The 22,499-nt window shown below is 45.0% G+C and overlaps 2 protein-coding genes across 2 annotated transcripts in view; both read left to right on the forward strand.

Moving 5' to 3' along the window:
• Positions 1–16,952, forward strand: part of LOC102432042 (aldehyde oxidase 4-like) — a 50,143-nt gene extending 33,191 nt beyond the window's left edge. The window contains 9 exon segments of the mRNA XM_023763137.1: positions 2,690–2,785; positions 4,523–4,651; positions 8,684–8,758; positions 10,146–10,198; positions 10,606–10,720; positions 10,899–10,964; positions 12,880–13,065; positions 14,976–15,143; positions 16,726–16,952. Coding sequence (XP_023618905.1) covers positions 2,690–2,785; positions 4,523–4,651; positions 8,684–8,758; positions 10,146–10,198; positions 10,606–10,720; positions 10,899–10,964; positions 12,880–13,065; positions 14,976–15,143; positions 16,726–16,779 — 942 coding nt within the window. The 3' untranslated portion in view covers positions 16,780–16,952.
• A 4,722-nt stretch (positions 16,953–21,674) lies between these two features.
• LOC102432361 (aldehyde oxidase 2) overlaps positions 21,675–22,499 on the forward strand; it is a 61,145-nt gene continuing 60,320 nt past the window's right edge. Inside the window, exons 1-2 of the mRNA XM_023763139.1 lie at positions 21,675–21,729; positions 21,925–21,983. Coding sequence (XP_023618907.1) covers positions 21,675–21,729; positions 21,925–21,983 — 114 coding nt within the window. The remainder of the gene's footprint in view (positions 21,730–21,924; positions 21,984–22,499) is intronic.

The raw sequence follows: 22,499 nt of genomic DNA on the forward strand, positions 1-22,499 counted from the left end.
AGTCACCATACCAGGCTCCATGACTACTGTGCCTTCTTTTCAGTTTTACCTTAAACAGTTTTTTGTGCGGTTCTGTTTCTGATTCTGATTCTGTTATTTATGTATTTACTTATTTATTTTCTTATTTATTTATTTGCTTTTTTATTTGTTTCTATCCCCATCAATCTCTGAAATATCCCCATAACCAAACCCACACAAAGAATACAAGTCCCTGCATGGTTTCAATGAAGGATGCCCCAATCCCCTCTGTCCACTCCCCTCCTCAGAGTCCACTCACAAGGTAGGAAGCAAAATGAGAAGGATGGAGGGGAGCAGATGATTAATCCTTCTCCCCAGGGAATATTTCTGAAGCCAGAATAACACACAGACCGTCTTTGAAGGGAAAAATTCAGTGGACTCTCAACAGTTGCTTAAATTATCTATTTTAATGTTATTTAACTGTGTATGATGACAAAGACTAAACTTATTATAGTTCCTATGCCTGTATAAAACACAAGTGAATTTGGGAATTAAATGAAGTAGTACTGTAAATGCCAGTGATATTCAAAATAGTTACATTAACTTAACATGGTGGGCAATGTTGCTTTTCCAAAACTAAATCCTCACTCAGCTCTGGCTGCTGCAGCATTTCAAGTCATTCTGAAGTCTTAATCATAAATGTCTGTGTAGGGTGTGATGACCTGCCATCTCACCTCTTGTCTCTAATATGCCCCATCAATTACAGTGGTCCTGCTTGGTGCTTATACAATCATCAACATAAAATCTAACACGGGCTCTGAAAGCATGTGGCAATACCATTGACTGTGGTCATCATTACTCTTGTTAGATGGTCATGAAATGAAAATACAAAGTTTTAAAGTTCCTGTATAGACCTTAATGGTCCTGATACTACAGTCTCAAACCAGGAGACTGGCGTAGCTAAATTAGTTGAATATATATATAATCTATCTTACCCAAGGATATGGGTATAGGTTTTTTATTGATTTTAGGGAAAGGAAGGGAAGGAAGAAAGAAACATTAGTCAGTTGCCTCCCGTACTTGCCCTGACCAGGAATTGAACCTTCAATCTTTTTGGTGTACAAGATCATGTTTCAACCAACTGAGCCACCCAGCCAGGGCTAAATTAGTTGATGTTTTGAATTTGTAGTGGTAGGGTCACAGGCATCAACATGAGGATAGAGGTCCCAAGGCGAGAGATGCAGGGTTCTGGGCCATGTGCATGAGCATATGGTGGGAATTGCTAAAGAAAAATTCTAATGACTGTAGAACCACCCGACATAGCCCAGCCTCCTCCTTCCCTCCCTTCTCAGTCAGGTTCCTGGAGCCACATGTCCAGACCCAGAGAAGGACAACAGCATTTAGCCTGAAGGAGGCAGCACAGCATGGGTGTGGAGGACGCTGGGCTCAAGTTAGAAGTGGTGGGTTCCATTACTGACCTTACAAACTAGGCACCAGTTTTGGCCAAGCCTCTCCTTCTTTAGGCTCCTATTCCTTCACATGAAAAGTGAAAACTTTGGACTAAACCTATAGATCCCAAACCTGTCCAATCATCAAAATCAATTGTGAGTTTTAAAAAACAAGGGGGGAAGGAGGGAGGGAAGTTAATCTAGCTTCCACCTCCAACCTTCAACTGAATTGGAATTTCCTGAATGGGGCTACACCCCTCCCCCACCATCATTCTCAAGGTCAGCAGCATCTGGAAGCTATGAAAACATCTCAAGGGTCTTCCAGCTCCCCTAGTAGCCAGTGGAAGCTTTGCTGGGAAATTGACTTGTACTGGTTCCATTTGCTTTAAAATCAATTGTTATGTTCAAGGGGAAAGAATAATAAAATATTGTACAGGTGGTGCTTTGGAGAGGTCGCTTCCAAGGCAGCCACACAAGGCCTCCAACAGGCCCGCAGATGGTGGGCGTGGAGATGAGCCGCCATTCGTTGCTCTACAGCAAGCATGTCAAACGCAAAGGCTAACACTGGCCAAATAAAGAAGGTTTAAGTTTGTGTGGGCCGCAAAAAAACAAAAGCTTCAATTTTCATAGGTTTGTTTCGATAGAGACGTGCTGAATACAAAGGGCTGAAATGAATGAGTAATCGTTAACATAAAATAATAGAACATTTTAATAAAAATTAATCTTTTTCTTGATTATTAACTTATCAGACACTGAATAACTGTACAGATTAAAAAGCATAATGCAAATAAACCTATTTTTCTTGTTCTCCAAAAACAAAATATTTCCTGTTGCGCACACCAAACAAGTCAGGCCAAGACTAATGACGTGGCCATTGCCACTAGTATTAGTGGAGAGAAATGGTGTGTCTGCAAGGAAGACGCATAAGGGAAATGAATGCAACGTGATTATAGTAATCAGTGAGCGGACTTTGTAGTTCTTTATTAATAATTATGTATAACAGGATATTGTAAAAATTAAGTTACGAAATTTTTATTAGAATGTTTCTTACATACCGTTATATTGGCTGGGCCGCAAAAATATTCATTGTGGGCCACATGTGGCCTGCGGGCTGCAAGTTTGACATGCTTTCTAAGTTTGGAGGGTGTTAAAGGGGTTGTCTGTAATAACTTTATAAACAATGAGAGATTGACTCAATGAAGCAAACTGTTCATCTGGTAACCTCAGCTAAACTCAGGCAACATTTGGTTTTTCAAAATGGTATTATAATTATTCCCCAACAGGCCGCCGCTCTCGTCCACATCTACACCGATGGCTCTGTCTTGGTGGCTCATGGTGGCTGTGAAATTGGACAAGGCCTTTACACCAAAATGATCCAGGTGAGATAAGTATCCATGTTTTCCACTGTGGAAGATTATCACACCGTACAGGCAGTTTAACAACTTCTTTCTTGTTGAGCAGGAGAAATACCATCACACTAAATGCACAGGTCAATTGTAATGTTCATTTTGGTATCAGGAACACATGAATGCAGGAGACTGATGGAAGTGGGTATTAGAATTGAGAAAATATGTAATATTATTCTTCCTGCATGCTAAAGAACCAGGTCCCATCAAGGTCTTCTGAAAAATGTGATTCCAGTTTTCAAAGATAAAGTATTTTCCGGCTTTAAGGCAACTGCTCAAAGCTACATTGTGTTAATGCAAATCTTCATTAGAAATGAATGTGTTTAATAAGATGAGAAATTATGTTCTTATTATTCACAATCTACTTAGCAACACCAATGATGGGCCATTATGTGTGCTAATTCAAAGCAATCTTCCTAATACTATTGTTGAAAGAGGAAGAGATTATTTTCAATAGGAAATTTTCCCTTTTTAAAATATTAAATAAGATTTTGTTGAATATGAAATTTGAATAAACAATGTGAGTAGCCGATCAGTGTGACTCAGTGGTTGAGTATCCACCCATGAACCAGGAGGTCTCAGTTCGATTCTTGGTTGGGGCAGATGCCCAGGTATCGGGCTAGATTCCCAGTAGGGGGAGAAGGGGACCAGTCAATTGATGATTCTCTCTCATCATTGATGTTTCTATCTCTTTCTTACTCTCCCTTCCTCTCTCTGAAATCAATTAAAAAAAAACAATGTGAGTGGGTGGGGGCAAAGCTTTCATCTTTTTAAAAAATATATTTTTTATTGATTTCAGAAAAGAAAGGAGAAGGAGAGATAGGAACATCAATGATGAGAGAGAAGCATTGATCGACTGCCCCCTACTGGGGATGGAGCCTGCAACCCAGGCATGAGCCCTGACTGATAATTAAACCAGGGACCCTTCAGTCCTCAGGCCGACGCTCTATCCACTGAACCAAACCGGCGAGGACCAAAGCTTTCCTCTTAATGAGAAATAGAAGATATTTTCTTTAAGGAAATACTATTACTTAATAGTGTGCTTGGAATTAAAAAATCACAAAAATCCACAGAGCCTTCTTTGAACATATCTTGCTTCTTTAAAACAAAACCCTTACACCTACAAAATGTCCGTGGGACAAACACAATCTGCTAAATGCATGTAAGCCACGAGGAGAAGATGAAGGTAAAACAATAAGACAGAGACCTCAGTCTGGCCTGTGTGAGTCCTACTGAACTGATGTCTTAGAATGACCATATGCCACATGGCTTCTATGAAACCGGAATAAAAGAAAGCACATGGTATGGATCTTTTACAGTGTCATTGAAAATCTTCAAACTCAGAATCTACATGTCAGACCCAAGATGCTATCTTAAATATTTATCCCTAAAGGATTGCCAGATTTTATACTCAGTTCAAAAAAAATTAGCCCGGCTGGCATCGCTCCATGGATGAGCATTGACCTATGAACCAGGAGGTCACAGGCACATGCCCGGGGTTGCAGGCTTGATCCCAGTGCAGGGCATGCAGGAGGCAATCAATCAGTGTTTCTCTCTCATCATTGATGTTTCTATCTCTTTCTCCCTCTCCCTTCCTCTCTGAAATCAATAAAAATGTATATTTTCTTTAAAAATTAAAAGCTCTTAATTTGGGGGGAGGGAGGCTTAGAGTCAATGATATCAATAGTGTTTTTCATTTGCTTCTGACAGGTGGCTAGCCGGGAACTGAACATCCCTGTCTCCTATATCCACCTGTCGGAAACAAGCACAGTCACCGTGCCCAATGCCTCCTTCACAGGAGGGTCTATGGGGACAGACATCAACGGGAGAGCGGTGCAGGTGACTTTTCTTTCATTTCTCAGTCACCCAATGACAGTGCTGGAAATAACCTTGCCCCATCCCCTCTTTTATGGGAACTGAAATTGAAGCCTAGAAGGGTCAAGCAGCTGGTTTTAGGAGCTCCGCTAAGAGGTTGCGAGACTTCGAGTGGTTGAAGCTTCCTCTGTGGGCCTCTTCTTCCCGCCCCTTGAGGGAAATCTACCTATAATTTTTCTAATCAACCTAAGATCATTAAAAACTCATCGATCACTTTTATATGCATAAACCATCTCATTCAATAATTAAAATGTTCAGTCCAAAATTCCAAAATGTGCTTCAAATTGCAGTGACTCTACAACTTAACAGCTTGGGCCTACAGGGAGAAAAGGGGTGGGGCTGGCTTCTCTGATGTCCCTCCCTGCACCCCCGCCCCCCATAAGCTTCCTAGCCTACATTTCAGACCCTTGTAAAGTCCAAGAAAGAGAGGGCACAGGGGATAGAGGCAGAACACTCTAGGCTGGCCTTGGTGTGACCTGGCCTTGTTATACCTGACTCCTTCCCTTGTGGATGCCATTGGAGCTCCTTAGAGAGTCCCTTCTGCAGCGATAACAAGGTCAGTGCCTCATCTATGGTTTTAGCCACTTGTGACCTGCTCCAGCCCCACCCTAAGCCCCAGGCCTCCTCCAGCCTTTTTCTGCTGAGGCACCTTATGCCTTGTAGGAAGCCCTTACAGATGGGGTTCTTTTAAAAAGTGGCCATTAGAGGGTGCCAAGAGTCAGGAGGAGGAGCAAATGGGGAGTTATTGCTTCATAGTTATAGAGTTTCTGTTTGGAGTGATGAAAAAATATTGGAAATAGTAGTGATAGTTGCATGCACCAAAAAAAAAAAAATACATCTATACTAATAAAAGGGTACTATGCTAATTAGACCGAACCTCTTCCAGATGACCTTCCGGACGTCCTTCCAGACAAAGCCATGGTGGTGGAGCCAAGGCAGAGGTGGTTAGAGGTGATCAGGCAGGCTGGGAGAGTAAGAGGGGGATCAGACCAGTAGGCAGGTGAGTGGTTAGGAGCCACTGGTCTCAGATTGCAAGAGGGATGTCCGACTGCTGGTTTAGGCCCCATCCTGGGATCAGGCCTAAACCAGCAGTCAGACATCCCCCAAGGGATCCTGGCTTGGAGAAGGTGCAGGCGGGGCTGAGGGACCCCTCCCCATGCATGAATTTCATGCACCGGGCCTCTAGTATAAGAATAACATTGCTTTAAAGTCCATGGGTAAAGTTCAATTGACAACAGAAACCTTCTTCTGGGACTGTGTAAATATTGCCAGGCACATTTGAGACAAAATAAAGTTCTTTATCTGAAGTCTAAAAATATAGGAAGTCTAAAAGGGAGCCTTTCCATACACTGGCTTCCATTGTCTAGTTTGGGCAGAGTGGTGTCCAGCAAATGCGGAGAGCGCTCCTTAGAAGGCCAGGAGTGGCAACTTGTCACCTGGTCACCCTTCAGACCGCCTGCAGCTCTTCAATGGGCTCCCTGGTGGGTTGATTACCAAGAGTTTTGGAGGCTCACTAAGGCTTCTCAAGGCTCTAGGTCCTCTGTCAACGATCACTTTAGACATTCAGAGGAAACATATGGCAAAAGCTGAGGCCCCATTGGCTGCAAAGACAACAGTGGCTCCAACCTTAATGTAAATAGACTGCCGATCCTGGGGAAGTTGAAACTGTTCATTTTAGAACCCCAGATTCTTTTTAAATCCCAAGTCATTTCTATGGGAGTAAAGTGTAGGAAATGGCTAGAAAAGAAAAAAGACTTGTAGAAAAAATCTTAAATAATTCTAAGTTAAATGCAACACTTAATGGATTAAGTAAATCAATAAGCATTAGTACATTTATGTCTACAGAAATAGAGATAAGCTATCTATTAAATGCCACAAAGTAAAGAAAGCAGCAAGTAGGGAAAACTGATTCCATTTTGGTTTTATCTTCATCATGCTTTCTTAAACTGGAATGGTTAAATATAGAAAATGCAATAAAATTGAAAAAATCTACCCCAGGCAGCACCCACACGACAGGTTCCACCCTGATGCATGTCCCTTTGAAGGCCATGCAGGGAGTCAGAGTACAGCATCTCCCCCAGAGATGGCCCACGACTTCCTGGGGCTGCTGCGAACTGCCTTTCACCCACAGTCTTGTGTGCAGCAGTAGAGACGGGTCTGTAGGCCCCCAACTCTAGAGGGCACACATCAAGCTCTCTGAGTGGCTGTGGAGTGTCTCTTGCTGGGTTTGCGATGGAGAAAGCCCTTTCTGCCACTCCATCCTGGGAAGATGGAGATCCCAGCACACCAACCTGCTGCAGTACAATCCTCTCCCTCACTCCAACTTTCCAGCCTCTTCAGTTCCAACCCTGTGATACCTCTGAGGCGGGTGAGAAACAGTTTGTGGCCACTTTCTCTGCAAGACCTGCTTAGGAGGCAGAGCACCCCCATTTGGATTAAGGGACTATTTGTCAGCTATTGTGCCTTTTGAGTCCTTAGCCTAAAATTAGTCAGATAATGAATAACAAACTATTAGGTATAATAAATAAAGAAAAAAGAATAAAACGAAGGAAACATAATGGCAGGTGTCACGAATTGAAATAAAGGGAGTTATAGAAAGAGAAAGCGCAAGTGTCAGGGCGGCCTTGGGCAGCCAGGAAACCAGGCTAGGCACTGGTTGGTGACCCTTGAGCCTGGTCCGAAGGCAGCAGGGACAGGAGCCCTCCGAGTAGGGACTTGGAGCAGAGGGAGCTCACTTACTGTGCTTGAGGAGCTGCAAGGAGTCAGAATGGCTGGAGCAGAGGGAGCCAAGGGGAAGGAGGTGGATGAAAATGTTAGGTCTCTGGGGTGAGGTTGGGGTATAAATGCTCATTGTTAAAGCTGGGTAAGTGGTGTAAGAGGAAATATTGTACTATTCTCTCCACCTTTGTGTATTTTGAAATCTTCTCTAATGCAAAGAAAGCCAGAAAAATTCGTATCTGGCACTTTGAGCTCCAATAGGGGGAGGTGACTCTACTAAGAAATATACGGTGAACAAATTCTCCACGCACAAAAAGGAGTTCAGATGTCACAAAAGAATGGCAAACGGTTTCTGCTACACCTCAGCCTGTTAAAGGGAAAACTTACGTTAGCGGAGCATTCGACTGTTGGGCATGAAGTTATGCACAAGAGTGTATGGTCAGGTCACAAGAAGAAGGCCATCTGATAGTTGGACAGGCAGGAACTGTGTGACTTGGGTTTGCCTTGGGTGTGTTACTCTTTTGGAAGGCATGCATTTGTAATGAGGTCAGTGATTGAAGACTGAATGAACCAGCAAAGATAGATGAATGAATGCAGGGATCTCCTGGATGCATAAGAAGCCAGAGACCATTTCACGGAGAGGGGATGAGAGAACAGAAGGAACAGAAACCAACAGAGGGCCTGAGGGCTATTCTGAGTCTGAGAAGAATAAGTTAAAGGCACACGTGTAAGCAGATTTGTATTTAAATTAAGAGGGGAAGCCAAAGCCAGCCCATATGGCTCCTGGTTGAGCATCGGTCTATGAACTAGAGCAAGCATGTCAAACTGGCAGCCGGCGAAGTACGAGTGCTGTAGTGGTTAAGACTCTTTCCACCTTCCAAGCAGCAATTCAGCTTCAGGAAAACGTTATGCATCAACTAAATTAATGTTATTTCAAATTCTATTGGTATATAGATTAGTCTGCATACTTTGTCATTTTGGTTTTTGCTTTGTAGACATAAAGGAGCTATAACCCTAAGGCGGCTCTACCTAGCTTTATGTTGGCATGTATTTAAACAACATTATAGTAAAAAATAATTTTAACACTGCAGGACCCCCAAGAATATTTGTTTCTTTCAAAGGGGTTCCATACAGTGTTCAAGTTTGAGAAACTCTGCCTAGAGGACTAAGAAGCAGGTTTACCAACTGACATGCTCATTTGAATTGATTTGAATATTGAATATTTTGCTACTCCCTGTGCCTTTCATTTCCTATGACATTTCAAATACTTATTTTTAGAATGCTTGCCGAATTCTTATGTCCCGTCTCCAGCCAGTCATCCGGAAAAACCCCAAGGGAAGCTGGGAGGACTGGGTGAGTGGTCCACATTGTCCTGCCCAGAGAAGGCAAATGCATCCGGATAGGTAGGTAAAGCCCTCAGAGCGTGGCTGGTTGGCGATCCCCACTCAAGAAGCAAAACATTTATTAGCGCTCACTTCTGCTTTTCTGAGAGTGAGAGTCTGTGTTCATTCCGTGGCTTCACTGAAGAGCCTCGTTTCTCACCGCTCTACCGTAGAACACACCTGACAACGGCCTATCACTACCGCAGAACACACCTGACAACGGCCTAGCGCTACCGTAGAACACACCTGACAATGGCCTAGTGCTACCGGAGAACACACCTGACAATGGCCTAGTGCTACCGTAGAACACACCTGACAATGGCCTAGCACTACCGTAGAACACACCTGACAACGGCCTAGCACTACCACAGAACACACCTGACAACGGCCTAGCACTACCACCGCCCCTCTGGGCACAGGCTCCCCCTCCCAGCCTCAGGGCCTGGGTTCGGCCTAGCGCTACAGTAGAACACATTGTCCTGCCCAGAGAACCATAGAACACACCTGACAACGGCCTAGCGCTACAGTAGAACACACCTGACAACAGCCTAGCGCTACCATAGAACACACCTGACAACGGCCTAGCGCTACAGTAGAACACACCTGACAACAGCCTAGCGCTACCATAGAACACACCTGACAACGGCCTAGCGCTACCGTAGAACACACCTGACGACGGCCTAGCGCTACCGTAGAACACACTTGGCACAGTGCCCTGCGCTGTCACCGCCCCTCTGGGCACAGGCTCCCCCTCCCAGCCTCAGGGCCTGGGTTTTCCCACCAGAGCAATGGAGATCATGGCAGTCTTAATAGCAAAAGGTTACTCTGTTTTTAATAATAATTATTACAATTCTCATCATTACTATTATTTCCAGCTATACCCAGTTTACTCCAGCAGGGAAGCTGATGTAATAATATACTGAGACAGCCAATCAAATAACATGGGAAAAAGCGTGGTAAAAATACATACACACATACATACTACATACATACACGCACATGCAGACACTTATGAACACATGTGTTTGTATATGTGTATGTACACCTACCTCTGTGTACACACCTATTGCATAAGTACATGAATATGGCCTAGTCTCTCCCTCTCTCTAACTTAAAAAGCCAAAAAGGGTGAAAAAATAATAAACTTCACACTGTGCAACTCTAAAGGGTCCCAGGGCACAGCTAGCAGCTGCCCATAGGCACCGCCCGTGGGAAGCCCGGCCTGTGCTCATTATACACCATGTCATCTCGCTGTGGGTGAAGGCGCAGAGGGTGCTGCAAACAGGAGGCAAGCCCAGCATGGAATTTTCACTGCTGTCCCCGCACTTACATTTCTTCGTATCAATCATCTCTCTCAGATTGCAAAAGCCTACGAAGAATCCATCAGCCTGTCCACCACGGGGTATTTCAGGTAAAGGACGCTTTTACGTTGGTTGGGTTACACGTGGGCAGGGATGGCGTGGGCACATCATGAACAGATACCTGCTGAGCACTGGCGCAGCCATGGGTGGTGTCAGCCTTCAGTCATGGGCCTGGGGAGGCGGGAGGATCCCTAGGGGAGGCCAGGGACCCCTGGAGCCACCGCCCTTTCTCGGCCAGAGGAACACCCCCTGTGACTGGCACAGCACTGCCTGATGGGAAGGAGGGCTCAGACACCCATGGGCCTTCTTCCCGTGTCTGTGCAGGACCGTGTAGGAGAAGGTCAGAGAGGCCTTCGGCCCTGGGTGGTGCTCTGTTCATCCCCGGGACCCAGAGCGCCACCCGGGATCAGACCACGAGGGGAAGGAGCCTTTCTCACCCTCGGGTTTCTCTTCGCAGAGACTACCAGACATATATGGACTGGGAGAAGGGAGAAGGGGAGGCTTTCCCATATTATGTTTACGGAGCAGCCTGTTCTGAGGTGGAAGTCGACTGTCTGACTGGGGCTCACAAGGTAGAGAGGGGATGGGTGCTCCCACCTTCACAGAGTGAGCGTTTCTATGGACGCATTTTCTGTGTGTTGATGCCAATCACCCTGACCCTGCCAGTGGGGAACCGGGGACAGGGAGGCAGTTGTAGTGAAGATCTATTTTTAAATCACATTTTCCATCCTGTATGTTCTCGTGGTGCAGCTCCTTCGGACGGACATCTTCATGGATGCGGCTTTCAGCATCAACCCAGCCCTGGACATTGGGCAGGTGCGTGGTACCAGACCGCCCCGCGGGGCCTTTTGGTCGATTCCATTCAGCACATTATTTCACAGAGTTCTCCAAATGCTTTTACCTGCTACAAGCACTCTGCAATGTATGTCATATATCACACACACAAAAACAGATAAAACATTGAAAGAAAACTCAAGAAAAAGTTAGCAGTGGTTGTCTTTATGTGGCAGAAATATGTGTGATTTATCCTGCTTTATAATTCTCCAGGCCTTCTAATCTTTCTTCAACAAACATTAACGTTTATAATTAGGGAATATTATATAAGTACATAATAATAAAGCCCCATTTGTATTCATATGCATATTGAATTTAAGTAGACTAAACAATTTAGAGAAATATAAGGGGAAAAGAAACACTTAAAAACAATTTTTCTCTGGCGGAATTTCTGATTTATATCTCTCCCCCACCCCATCCCCCTCCGTAGCCTTGTTACTCAAAGTGGGGCCAACAGGCCAGCCACATCAGCGCACCCCCAACCTGCCAACCAGGCCCCCGCCTAGACCTGAGTAGCAGGTTGAACAACTTGGCTTCAAACCCAACAGACAGACCTGTGGTTTCATCTGCCAACAGCTCCCTGTCTTCCTGAATCCTAAGGAGCTGGCTGACTGAGATTGGCCAATGGGCTTTCTGAGGGACAATTTAATTGGTCCCTCAGTGTTTCTCAAAGTGCGGTCCTCCAACTCGGCAACGAAAGCACCTACAGTGTTTATTGGAAATGCGGGTCCCTGTGCCCACCCAGACCCACTTCTCCAACAAACGTTTGCTGGGCGGGGACGTATAATCTACCCATTTAACCTGCACCTGAAATTCATCCCAAGTCTGTAAAGTTTGACAACCACAGCTGACCTCAGGCCCCACCTCTCCTTCACCTTCCTATCCGCTCCTACCAGCTTGTTCCTGCCTCTTTATTGCTTAAGCAAAGGCCAATGGAAATGTTATGATCAGAAAAACCCTACCTTTTCCCATTGGGAAAGGGAAGAAAAAACCAAAAATGTGTTAGACTGGAACTCTTGGACTTTAATCTTTTCCTTTAGGGACAAGCATTTGGAAATATCCAAATTTAGCATTTACATTTGTTTACTTTATTCTGTAATTTTACAATTCAATAGAATGCAACATGTAACTCTCCTTCAATTTTTTAACCTTGAGGCAGATAACCCCTTTAAAGGGGACTATGAACCTTTTTTTCTCAGAGTATAATAGTTTGTAGATAAGCAGAACTCAAATGGCTTTTAATGAAACATATTTAATTTAAGAAAATATATTTCTTTCAACCCACCTTGTTTAAGTTTGATCTACTCTCCATCATAATTTATAAAAGGAAGCAAAAAAATCCAGATAGTATAATAAATACTGTGCACCGGTTCCATTTACTTATTCACATTCCTTTAACATTAGCTCTTTTTCATATAGTTCAACAAACATTTTTTGAGAATGTATGTACCAGGCTAAGAACAGAACACAACACAAGAAGGCCAGACCTCATAATGCTTATAAACCAGTGAGAGCTGGAGTGAAGAGAGAGAGAGAGAGAGAGAGAGAGAGAGAGAGAGAAATAGGAGTTTGCCAAGTGGACAGGCTGAGGTGGGGAGCAGTAAAGAGAGATACTGCCCTTACAAAGAATTGGAGGGTGAACCAATCTGGTGGGCTTGGAGAATCCCCCAGAACTTGACAAGTGTTGAGTCCCTGGAATGTGAGGTACCTGGGCAAGAAGAGCTAAGGCTGGGGCCAGGCAGGATGGCAAGCACCAGATGCTGAAAGACCCTTTGTAAGTTCACTGCAGTGCTTTCAAGAATGACTTACTATGGTCCAGAGCTCCATTTGCAATCACATTGGGATATATTTTCAACCAATGTCATGTACTTATAAACTGTGACATTTTTGCCTGTAGATTGAAGGAGCGTTTATCCAAGGCATGGGATTATATACCATAGAAGAACTGAAATACTCCCCGGAAGGTGTGCTTTATTCTCGGGGTCCTGATGACTACAAAATCCCCACCGTCACAGAAATACCAGAAGAGTTCTATGTGACTTTGGTGCGGTCCCGAAATCCCATAGCCATCTACTCATCCAAGGTAAGAACTCAGCACCTCTATTCGTTTGCTAGCGCTGCCGTAACAAAATACCAGTTGGGGTGGCCTAAGCAACAGAAATATATTTACTCACGGTTCTGGAGGCTGGAAGTGTGAGATCAAGGCTTGATTTATTCGGAGACTTCTCTTTGGCTTGCAGATGGCCATTCTCATTGTGTCCTCACATGATCATCTTTCTATATGGCACATGTCAGATCTCTCTCTCTCTCTCTCTCTCTCTCTCTCTCTCATCCTAATTTCTTTTTCTTATAAGCACATCCTAAAGACCTCGTTTTAACTAAATTACCTCTCTAAAAACCTTATCTCCAATTACAGTCACATACTGAGTACTAGCGGTTAAGGACTTCAACATATAAATTGGAGGGGAGCACAGTTCAGCCCATAATAACCTGCTCCTCCCCTGAATTTGCTTTCTTCTTGGAATTGCAGGTCCCAAAGGGAGATGGGGGAGGGGAGGGCAAACTCATGGCAGAGTGGCACTCACTGCCTTCAGAACCCCAAGTGGAGTCTTCACTCTTGAGAGAGATCATGAAATATATTTAAATAAAGCAAGAAGTCAAACATCTTGGTTCATGAGGCTAAGTGCCACCAGGAGGTAAAGCTGAAGTTGTAGGCCAATTTCCCCAGCCCAGAGCCTTCTTTTCTGCACCCTTCCCACACGTCCTCAGACTCAGTTCTTTCTTGTTCACAATGCCTCTGCCCACCCTCTCCCCAAGTCAGAAAGGGCTTTCAAACAAGTTTCTCACTGAGGGTGACTTGATCTGAGGTGTTAATAGCCACTGATGTAAGATGTGTTGACGCACACGCTCCATGGCTGTGGGGTCTAACTGGCCCATGTAGACTTGCAGCAAAGATTCTCAAACACATGTACAAAAGCACAACTTCTCCAACTTAAGTGCCATTCTGAGCCCACAACTGGCCAGACTCATGGCAACTTTAACCTCGGGTTTTCAGGAAACTACCTCTGTTCTTAAGCGTAGGTCCGAGTTGGGAGGAAGGTGAGACTTTCGATATGAATAGCCCTCTCTCCACTTCTGCACCAGACTTTGGCCAGGGCTGTCTCTAAAGACTGCCCTGACACAACCCTGCTTCTGGAGGACTAGCCCCCTCCCTGCCAGTTGTGCTCCAAATAGGGCACAGGACCTCTCTGCTCTCACCCCCTCCTCCTCACCTCACAGGAAACCCCTTCTTCTGCCAGCTCCACCTCTTCCTCCACATTTGCCTCAGAGTAAAAGTCACAGCCTGGGGTAGTCTTTATCTGCTTTGGGCCCTTTGTCCCATCTCTCTACTAAGGCCCTGGACACAGACCAAGGACCAGACTCCTTTAAAGAAAGAAAGAAGGAAAACCAGTACAAAAAGCATTGGAGGGTTATTCAAAATATAATGTTCATTCACACTGTTCATTCAAGAGCATCCAGCACTCGCCAGGGAAGTGTGCGCAAAGAAGGCTTCAACGTCCACTCTTCAGGGGCAACACCTCACTGTCTTCCAAGCTCAGCTACAAAGATTGTGGTTCTTTTGCTGTGGGTTTGAATTAAACACACATGGCCTAGAGCAGCGATTTTCAGCCACTGCACACAGGGTGAAAATCGTGGGTCTAGAGGCCAAATTGAAGGACTCCAGAGGGCACCAGGGGCTTTGGTCTTCTTGCCCTGGGCAGGGGAACAGGTGTTTTTAGCTGCCCTGCTATCCTGATGTCCTGGGGCATTTTCATTAACTACTGCCCCCACACACAAATACACCAATCGGCGTGGGGGGATGGGTTCTGGCAATTCAGATGCACCCCCCTCTGAGGGTTATAAAGCCAGAGGAGGTGAGTGTTGCGTGTCAGCACAGACTAGCAGCCCTGAAGGAGCCATGCCTTTCTGATGGCCTCCTGCCCTCCTTCTCAGGGACTGGGTGAGGCTGCAATGTTCATGGGAAACTCCGTGCTCTTCGCCATACATGATGCAGTGGCTGCTGCCCGAAGAGAGAGGGGCTTGACCAACACCTTCATCCTAAACAGCCCAGGGACGCCTGAGGAGATTCGGATGGCTTGTGTGGATCAGTTCACCGACATGGTAAGGGTGGCAAAGAGGGGCCCCTGCTGGGACTCCTCTTCCACGGCTTTCAGGTTCTCGGGATGAACGTGGTCTCTGTGACAGAATTCTAGGGCAGGTTCGTCTTTTCCAATGGAAATTCTCTTTTTTCCTCCACTTGCTACTTCCTATTGCTCCAAAGCAGCTGCCTGCAAAGTGAGTAATCCTCCCAAAATGGTGTTTCACTGTTTCCAGCCCCAAAGAAAAGCACACTCAACTGAGTCAGTGCTGATAGCAAGTGGTATATATTTCTGTTTGTTTCCAGGAGCCTTTATATTTCTTCCTTGATTTCAAAAAAAGGGGAGAGGGAGACATCTGCAATACTTTCAACAAAAAATTTTTTAAAAATAGCAAATGGGCATGGTAGGTTATTTCTTTAAACATTTGGTCAAAATGCAGTTGATGTGGTATTTGAATTACCTCAATAACCAAATTAGATTCAATAGATATCTGATCTGGTCAATTATTTGGAAAGTATCTTTCAAGCAAACTAATAAAAAGAATTTAAATGAAAATATCAAGTCACTGGGCACATGTTAAAAGAACACAGTTTCATTTTTCAGCTGCTGAAAATACATCTAGAACTATCAGCGACTGTTTCTATATTCAACTGCTCACTGCAGCCCTACATGAGTCTGGTATAAAATTAGACTGCGGTTTAGGCCTTTGACATTACGGGCTTCTGGGTTTAAGATGCATTTTATCCCCAAACATTATGAGAATGAGGAGATTTATGACTCAAGGTTAGAAAGAAATGTGAAAATTATAAAATTTTGGTAAGAATAAAATGGACACTGACTTGTTCTTTTTTAAAAAAAATAAACAATATTTCTTTTGAATTTCAACATTTTTCATATAACAGCATTTTTTTAAACAGAACAGAGATTTCTTTTTCTGAAACAAAAGGAAGTTTTGGAGCCCAGGGCAGTCCAGTGATGCCATCAGGACCCAGGCTGCTTCCATGGTCCTGCTTCCCTACCCGCTCCAGGTCCTGAGAGGGTGGCTTTCGGTCTCCTGGTTATGGATGCTGGCTGCTCCCCAGGAGTCATGACTGTTCCATGATAGGGGGACAGAGACAAAGGCTAGGTGGACACGCCAGCAGAATTCTGACCTCTTTTTTATTTTTGTGGCTCTGAATTTCAGCTTTTATTTTACTGCAGAGATTAAACAGATTTTCTTCTTGACCCATTTAATACGTTTTTTGTTTTGTCTTTAACTTTTCAATTACAGTTGACATTCAATATTATATTAGTTTCAGGTGTACTGTTTAGTGGTGAGACATTTAAATAACTTATGAAGTGATCCCCCCATACCTCTCATACCCAACTGATGCCATACATCAGTTATTATAATATTATTGACTATACTCCCTATCTTGTACTTTACATCCCCATGACTATTTTGTAATTGTCAATTTATACTTCTTAATCCCTTCACCTTTTTCACCCAGCCCCCAAGCCTCCTTCCACTTGACAGGCATCAGTTTGTTCTCCGTTTCTGTTTTGTTTGTTCAGTATAACAACATTGTATTAATAACCATCTACCTTTATTTTATCTTTTTCAGATCCCCAGAGATGACCCTTCGACATTTACACCTTGGTCCATTCGTGTGTCTTAATGTTATCTTTTCTTTATAAAATGAAAGAGTTGACGATTGCCCTTAAAATTCTCCAACCAGAGCAATATATATGGTATTTCCCAAATGTCAATGATACTTTTAGCTTTTTTATTTTTTAATCCTCACCCGAGGATATGTTTTGTTGATTTTTAGAAAGAGGTGGAAGGGAGAGAGAGAGAGAAATATTGATGTGAGAAAGAAATATTGAACAGTTTCCTCCATACATGCCCCAATTGGGAATTAAACCCACAACCTTTTAGATGTATGGGACAACGCTTCAGCCAGCTTAGCCACCCAGCCAGGGTAATTTTAGCATTTTTTAATTACTCTCTATAGTTTTGGTCACTGCATGATCATGTTTTAGGATGCAAATTTTCACTAAAAGGTATAATAAAGAATCAAAATTCTTCTTTTCATTTGCATTATCCTGAAGATATACAGCATCATGGGGGTCCTATCTTAGTCCATGTCTTGTCCTAACAGAATACCATAGACTGGGTGATTTATAAAAAAACAAATATTTGTTTCTCACGGTTCTAAAGACCAGGAAGTCCAAGATCAAGGTGCCAGCAGATTTGGTGTCTGGTGAGCTCCTGCTTCCTGGTTCGCAGACTGCTATCTTCTCACTGTCCTAATTTGGAAGAAGGGACACGGGTGCTAATCCCATAGATGAGGGCTTTGTCCTCATTATCTAGTCGCCTCCCAAAGGCCCCACCTCCTAATACCATCACCTTGGGGATTAGGAGGTAACATATGAATTTGGGGAGGACACAAACATTCGGTCCGCAGCATTCCATGCCTACCCACCCCACCCCACAAATTCATATTCTCTTATGCAGGCAAATTGCTCTCCAACTGTGAACCTGTGATATCAAACATGTTATGTGCTTCCTAAATGTATGGTGGGACAGGCATAAGATACACAGTCCCATTCCCAAGGAGAAACAGGAATTCCATTCCCAAGGAGAAATGGGAGAGAGGAAAGGGATGGCAGGCCCCAGGGATGTTCCACTTCTGAAGACTTGAAAATACTCCCCTTTGGCCAAATGGTCTACCCTCCAGGCCTGGTCCTCATACTCTCCCAGACTCAGGGCAGGAAGGAGTTAGGTGACTCATGTGGCACTCCTGACTATGCACACCAATGTCAAACTTTCTCCATCCCCAGTCACACCCCGAAGGACCAACCTCTCCTCCAGATTCCAGGCACTGGAGAGGACCCCACACACACAGCCTGAGGCCTCACTGGTTCCCAGCTTCCCATAAGCCCACCTGCCACCTGGCTCAGCAGAGACTGAAAGGTTGGAGCTGGGAGGGGAAGGAAGAGGCCTCGTAGTCGATAAGGTTGAGAATGGAGGCTGGACCATGGGCATTTAATGACCCATCAAGGGTCCTAAAAAGTGTCCCACTCCTGGTCACCTGTGCTCCATCTTCTGCTTTTGAAGAGCTCACCGCAGAGGGCAACACACCAGGGACACCGGAGTGTGGCCAGTACTTTTCCATTGGCATCAGCAAGCAGGATTTGTTATCGTGTTTTTTTCCAGAAATAGGTTTTTTTTGGTTGGGGGGGAGGGCAATGTCCTTTCCAATATTAATACCGTCATGGGTAAAAGGGTTCTTTGATGTAACCAATTCATGAGACCTTTCTTACAACAAATATACAAACGCCTGAGTCAGAAGGTGGGAGTTTCTCTCACCCACCAGAACAATCCATTTAAAGGTGAAGAAATTCGGTCTTACCTTTTCATGAAAGAAAAAAAAAATCAGTGGTTGTTTTTCTGACATAAGATCAGAGGGGAACCCTTGGCGGAGACAGCAGCCTGTCTTCGCGCTGCGGTCAGCCCTTGGGTCACTCTGCACTGGGTGATTTTTAGACCGAGTTCCCAGAGCCCTGGGGTTTCTGAAGGAGAGAAAGCCACAGGACTTCAGCCTCACCCCAGCTGGCTCAACTAGCCTTGCTGTTGAATTTGTTCACACCGCATTTGGTTTCATGCAAACAAGTTCCCCTGGTTGAAACAAGTTTGAAAACACTCTTGATAAATCATTCAAGGTCAGTTTTCAGTCTCCCAGAAAGTAGCAGATCTGGTTCCCTTAATCCGAAGCACTTTCATACTTGATAACTCTAATCCCACAATTGATTCTACATTACCCGCTCGCATTTTCTGTTGGCGCTGGAGGATTCCTCCCTATAAATACTGGGACACACCATGAACTGTGGTTTTGTTGGCAGCATCCCTGCTCCTGTAAGTGGGAAGCGTGTGCTCTCTACGTTCACTGCTTCCCTCTTGTAAGGGGCAGAGTGAGATGGTGAAAGATTGTGGACCCTTAAAAACAATGCCTGGGTCACTTCTCCCCAAAGTGCAAGCAGCCATAGGAAGGGCCTTTGCCTCCACTCCCTCCTTCCCCAGCCTGCCCCGCCTCCATTCCCAATTCCCCCAGAATCAACTCCTACTCATCTTTCAGGCCTAGGGGTCCCTTCCTCAGGCCTTCCCTGATCCCTTTCCCCAAAACAAAGCTCCTCTCCCTGGTCTATGCTCTCACAATGGTAAATATTCTATCCCAGGTTAATTTTCTCTCTCTTATTAACCATTAACTCCTTGGAGGAAGAACACTTGTTGATCTTGTTTTTCACTGTGCCTCTACCACTTAGCATACTGCACAAGCTGGATGCTCAGTATCTACTGGGTAAATGAATGAGTGAATGAACGATGCCTTCTTCATTTAAAGTATTTTTAGATAATCAGCCAAGCATTTATTAACTCCTGCAAAGAGCAAGCTGTCATTCATGCCGGCCATTGTGGGGGATACAAGTAGCTCTTCTAACCTCCAGAAGCATATTACTCAATTGGGGAAATGAGACACAGACATTGAAAAGATAACCAACTATTAGTGGCAGATAAGAGACTGGTTTCCTGGTTCCTGGTGTATTAAATGAAGAATAAAGAAGTGATTGTTTGGATCTGCAAGAGTTTTTGGAATTGACAAAAGGGTAGAAGGGAGGTTTGCTGCTGCTTTTGGTGGTAGGTTAAAAGGGAGGGAGGAGGGCGGGAGGGCAACCACAGCAGGACAGGAACAGGCTGTTATCTTTGCAGACGGAAGAGCCTCTCAGACACTCAACCAATACTTATTGGGCATTTGCTCTGTGGTCGGCACCATTCTAGGCCCAGGGATACAGTGACGTCCCTGCCCTTGTGGCGCTTACATTCTAGCAGAGAAGGCAAATGAGGTGGATAAAACTCCAGGTCAGGTAGTGATGAGAGCTCTGGAGAAAATGAAGTGGGTGGTAGAAGAGAGCAGGACGGAGTGAGACTTCAGACTGGAAGATCAAGGGAGGGCTCAGACCCAAATAACAAGAAGGCACCAGCCACGCCAAAGTCTGAGAAAACAGAAGTCAAGGCAGAAAATATAACTTGCACCAAGGCCTTGGGACAGGAGATATGAGCACATTCAGGAAGCAGGGAAAGGGCCAGTGTGGCCGAGATTATGAATAAGAGAGACAGCGGTTGAAGATGTGCTCAGAGAAGGGAGTGGGGCCAGTCCCGAGGGGCCTCCATAGAGAGCTTAAGGGGTTTTGTTAGGTGTGTTGGGAGGCCAGTGAAGGTTTCAAGTAGAAGAATGGTTGAGGCAGAAGAATGATGAGAAGAGTAGTAGTTTTTGAAGAGCAAAAGAGCCTGAGGCCAGCAATAGGGACAGGTCTTGGAGGGCTTTGCACACTGGGCCTAGGAATTTGGTCCTCATGTTCTAGGCCTCAGAGAGGTACTGAGCTATTTGTAGCAGAAGTAGCATGATCAAAAAATCTGACCTGCGGCCCTACCTTATTCACATTGTCACCTCCAACTTCTCCCATAACCCTGTTGTGGATTTATTCAGCAACTGTATAACACATATGAAACACCCACACACGCACACACAAACACGTGCACATGTGCGTAAACACTCATCTCCACAGGTACACGAAGTTGGGAAGGACTTGGACCTAGACATTGAATGATAAAGAAAGTTGGCAGCTTCCAAGTGCATTTGGTTAGGGATGTTTCTGGACTAGCTCTGCGATGAGAAGGATTCTGAAGCCACATCTTGACCAAGTGGGAAGGAGGATCTTCCTTAGCCAGGTCAAGAGGATGCCAGGTATTTGTTGTCTCTGGCCTGAGGCACTGTCACAGTGAGTTCGCCTTAAGACAAAGGGTTGACTCTAACCATGGCATGCCAGGGCTCCACACACTCATGAAGGAAGTGGGCTGGGGGACAGAGAGGTCTTGCCTCCTCTCCTGAAACTAGACCACTTGAGCAGCTACCTGCATCACCCACATGTGAGGCCAAGTCCTGGGCATGGCTTCCGTTGAAAGAATAAGAATTGCTTGATTTTAGCTCCAGACATCTAACTGGAGATACTCAGAAAAATCAAAATGACATTGTTCTGTTGATCAAGAAAGGAATCTATACGCTCACAGGTATTAATGTCGCGACCCTTTAATACAGTTCCTCATGTTGTGGTGACCCCCAATTTCATTGTTACAAATTGAACATAATTAAAGAGCCTCTGCTTACTTATCTGTAAAGTGGTTGCCTTTTCTACATCACTATTTTCCAGTGGACCAATCCTGTGGCTGGGGAGGAAGTAGGAAGGGTAAAGAGGGGCTGGGTGAATGCAGCACCCCACACTCCACTTTAGGGCACAGACTGGAATTGTCCATATGACTTCCTACAAGGAGACATTTCTGCGATTAGAATGAGATCAGAGTTGGGAAAAGTGGGAGGTCCACTTCTCTCTCTTTGAGAAGAAGGAACCCATCCAGGGGCTGAGGCAGTGTACAAAGTGGGTTTAAGCTTAAATAGTTGTGTATGGTTTTCACACTGAGGCCCTCCAACCTCAGAGTAAGCAAGAAGGGGTGTGGGCCATGCACAGAGCAAGCTTTGAAGCCAGGATTGGTGGGAGGCAGAGTGAGGCACAAGGTAAGAGGCGGGACCACACAGGTGCTCTAGACTTAAAAGGCCTCGAGTCCAAGGAGTCTGTTCTCTGGACTCCAACTGCCAACTTCCACACAAGGAAGGATTTCAGTGCTTGGACTTGAATCCTTTGTGCTCAGTCCCGTGGCTGGTGCCAAAGAGCATACCCACCTAGAATTGTAAGGTGAAACCTGTTTACAGGTGTGATGCTTGGCCTGCCGCAATCCGATGAGTTGGTTTTCTTTGTGAATGGGAGGAAGGTAAGTGTTGGGTGTTACGACCAGTGCTTGAGACCACAGGAAACTACTAGCTGGAGGGGAGCCTTTGTGGTCCATTTGGGTTGAGACTCCTCCAGAAAGGGAGAAGAAGCCAGGGACTGGAACCCATACTAATTTGGCCTGTTCCCCATTTAGTGATGGCTCTGCCTCCAGGATGTGGGCGAAAGTAAAGCATTGGGGTTAATTGCATGTACCGCGGTATCAGTCTTGGGTCCAATCCAGCTCTGCCATTTACTGTATAAACTTATGCAAGTTACTTCTCCTCCCTGGGCCTCAGAGTACCCTTCTCAGAACCCACTTCCTGTGGCGGTTGTCAAGATTAAAAGAGCGGTGCTTCTTTCACTGATTAGGAATCCCCTCAACCTTTTCCTAAGGCCCAAGAGTGAAGGACAAGGGTCGGGGGCAGGAGTAGTCTGGAGCCACATGTGCCCCCCCCACCAGCACCCCAGAAAATAAATTCCTGTGACAGCATATGTTTGTTCCAATGTTGCATGCTAC

This window comes from Myotis lucifugus, unplaced genomic scaffold (genome assembly GCF_000147115.1).
Source record: "Myotis lucifugus unplaced genomic scaffold, Myoluc2.0 scaffold_3, whole genome shotgun sequence".
Lineage (NCBI taxonomy): Eukaryota > Metazoa > Chordata > Mammalia > Chiroptera > Vespertilionidae > Myotis > Myotis lucifugus.